General features: G+C 49.6%; 1 protein-coding gene across 1 annotated transcript in view; it reads right to left on the reverse strand.

Annotated features, from left to right (window-relative positions):
- LOC130587533 (DNA-directed RNA polymerase II subunit RPB9-like) overlaps positions 1-2,223 on the reverse strand; it is a 5,011-nt gene extending 2,788 nt beyond the window's left edge. Inside the window, exons 1-3 of the mRNA XM_057388514.1 lie at positions 2,122-2,223; positions 1,708-1,762; positions 859-935 (exon numbers count right to left, since the gene is read on the reverse strand). Of these exons, the coding sequence (XP_057244497.1) occupies positions 859-935; positions 1,708-1,762; positions 2,122-2,180 (191 nt within the window). The 5' untranslated portion in view covers positions 2,181-2,223. The remainder of the gene's footprint in view (positions 1-858; positions 936-1,707; positions 1,763-2,121) is intronic.
- Between the last annotated feature and the right edge of the window lie 243 nt (positions 2,224-2,466).

The following is a 2,466-nucleotide window of genomic DNA, read 5'->3' on the forward strand; positions in this document are numbered from 1 at the left end:
ATGAGCCCAAAAAATCCCAAAAATCCACCCAAAATACCCCAAAAATCCTTACTCTAAAACATCCCAGTGAATCCCACTGAAATTAATGAAAAATGCACCCAAAATGCCCCAAAATCCTCCCTGGATGTTCCTGATTCCGCTCCGGGAAAAACTTGGGAATGAGCTCAAAATCCCCAAAAATCCACCCAAAATACCCCAGAAATTCCTACTCTAAAACATCCCAGTGAATCCCACTGAAATAAAAAAATAATTAAAAAAAAACCTGAAAAATGCACCCAAAATGCCCCAAAATCCTCCCTGGATGTTCCTGATCCTGCTCCGGGAAAAACTCGGGAATGAGCCCAAAATACCCCAAAAAATCAACCAAAAATCCCCAAAAATCCACCCAAAATACCCCAAAAATCCACCCAAAATCCCCAAAAATTCCACCCCAGATCCCCCACAAAAATACCCCTGAATTGCCCCAAAATTCCCTCAAATTCAGCCCCAAATCCCCCCAAAATCCCCCCCAAATTCTTCCCGATGAGAATTCCCTGAAAATCCTCCCAAATTCCCCAATTCCTGGGGGGGTCCTGAAAGGTCCAAAAAATATTTTGGGATATTTTAAGGGATCCCAAATTAATTTTTAGGATATTTTAGGGGCATCCCAAGAATATTTTGGGGTATTTGGGAACATTTGGGAATATTTGAGGGGATCCTAGGGATATTTTGGGATATTTTAAGGGGTCCCAAATTAATTTTTAAGATATTTTAGGGGCATCCCAAGAATATTTTGGGGTATTTGGGAATATCTGGGAAAATTTGGGAATATTTGAGGGGGTCCCAGGGATATTTTTGGGGGGATTTTGGGGGATTTCTCACTCGACTTCGTGGGTGATTTTGTTGACGTAAATGCAGCTGTTGTCGGCCTCCTGCTGGTAATCGCAGTTCCTGCACTGGGACAAACTGGTTTGGACTGGGAGGGACTGGGGAAGGCACTGGGATTAACTGGGAAGGCACTGGAATGGACTGGGATGGACTGGGATGGACTGGGATGGACTGGGAGGGACTGGGATGGACTGGGAGGGACTGGAGGGACTGGGAAGGGATTTGGAGGGGCTGGAATGAATTGGGACAAACTGGGATGGACTGGGATAATCGTAGTTTGTGGACTGGGACGGACTGGGATTAACTGGGAGGGACTGGGATTAACTGGGAAGGACTGGGAAGGGATTTGAAGGGGCTGGAATGAATTGGGACAAACTGGGATGGACTGGGACAGACTGGGGTAATCACAGTTTGTGGACTGGGATGGACTGGGATTAAGTGGGAGGGACTGGGATGGACTGGGACCAACTGGGATGGACTGGGAAGGACTGGGGTAATTGCAGTTCGTGCACTGGGATGCTCTGGGATTAACTGGGAGGGGATTTGGAGGGGCTGGAATGGACTGGGAAGGACTGGGATAATCACAGTTTGTGGACTGGGATTAACTGGGATTAACTGGGATGGACTGGGAGGGGATTTGGAGGGGCTGAAATGAAATGGGACCAACTGGAATGGACTGGGGCAATCACAGTTCATGCACTGGGACCGACTGGGATTAACTGGGAGGGACTGGGACAAATTGGGATTAACTGGGATGTACTGGGAGAGGATTTGGAGGGACTGGGACTGGTCCCAGTTCCAAACTGGTCCCAGTAAAGGGGCTGGGAGAGGGTCACTCACAGCGTAGAGCAGGATCCGGTTCTCCTTGTCCTCCTTGGGGTACAGCATGTTGTTACTGGGAGAACTGGGAGTTACTGGGAGCCTCCGGGAACGGCGCAAATTCCAACATTCCCAAGAATTTCCCCGCTTTTTCCCGGTATTTTCCGTGTGATTCCCGGGATTTCCTGGGTGTTCTCCCGGTACTTTCGGGTATTCCCGGTATTTTCTCCTCAACATTCCCAATATTTTTTCCCCCACCATTCCCGGTGTTTTCCCCCCGAATTCCCGGTGTTTTCCCGCTGTTTTCCCGGTTTTTTTCCCGGTGTTTTCCCGGTGTTTTCCCGGTGTTCTCCCTCACCATTCCCGCTGCTTTTCCCCCCGAATTCCCGCTGTTTTCCCGGTTTTTTCCCGGTGTTTTCCCGTTTTTTCCCTCACCATTCCTGACAGAACCGGATCCCCACAAAGCCCGGCTCGTACGCGCCGTCGCCCTCCATGTCCGCGAGGCCACGCCCCTTCCGTCTCCTCCCTCATTTCATTGGTCAACCCACCCGTCAATCTCCCGTCTCCCATTTTCATTGGTCAACCCTCGCTTTTGCTCTTCTTACCCGCCCATTTCTTGCTCCGCCTCCTCTTTATCCCTATTGGTGGATTCTCCCTCTGACACGCCCCCTTTCTCTTTTTATTGGCTGATTCTCTCTTCTCCCCTTCCTCTCTTCTCTTTCTATTGGTCCGCTCTCATTTGCCCCGCCCCTTCCTCCTCCTATTGGTCAGATCTCTCTT

The sequence above is a fragment of the Malurus melanocephalus genome, unplaced genomic scaffold, assembly GCF_030028575.1.
Source record: "Malurus melanocephalus ecotype Western Australia unplaced genomic scaffold, MMel_1.1 scaffold_2057, whole genome shotgun sequence".
Classification (NCBI taxonomy): Eukaryota; Metazoa; Chordata; class Aves; order Passeriformes; family Maluridae; genus Malurus; species Malurus melanocephalus.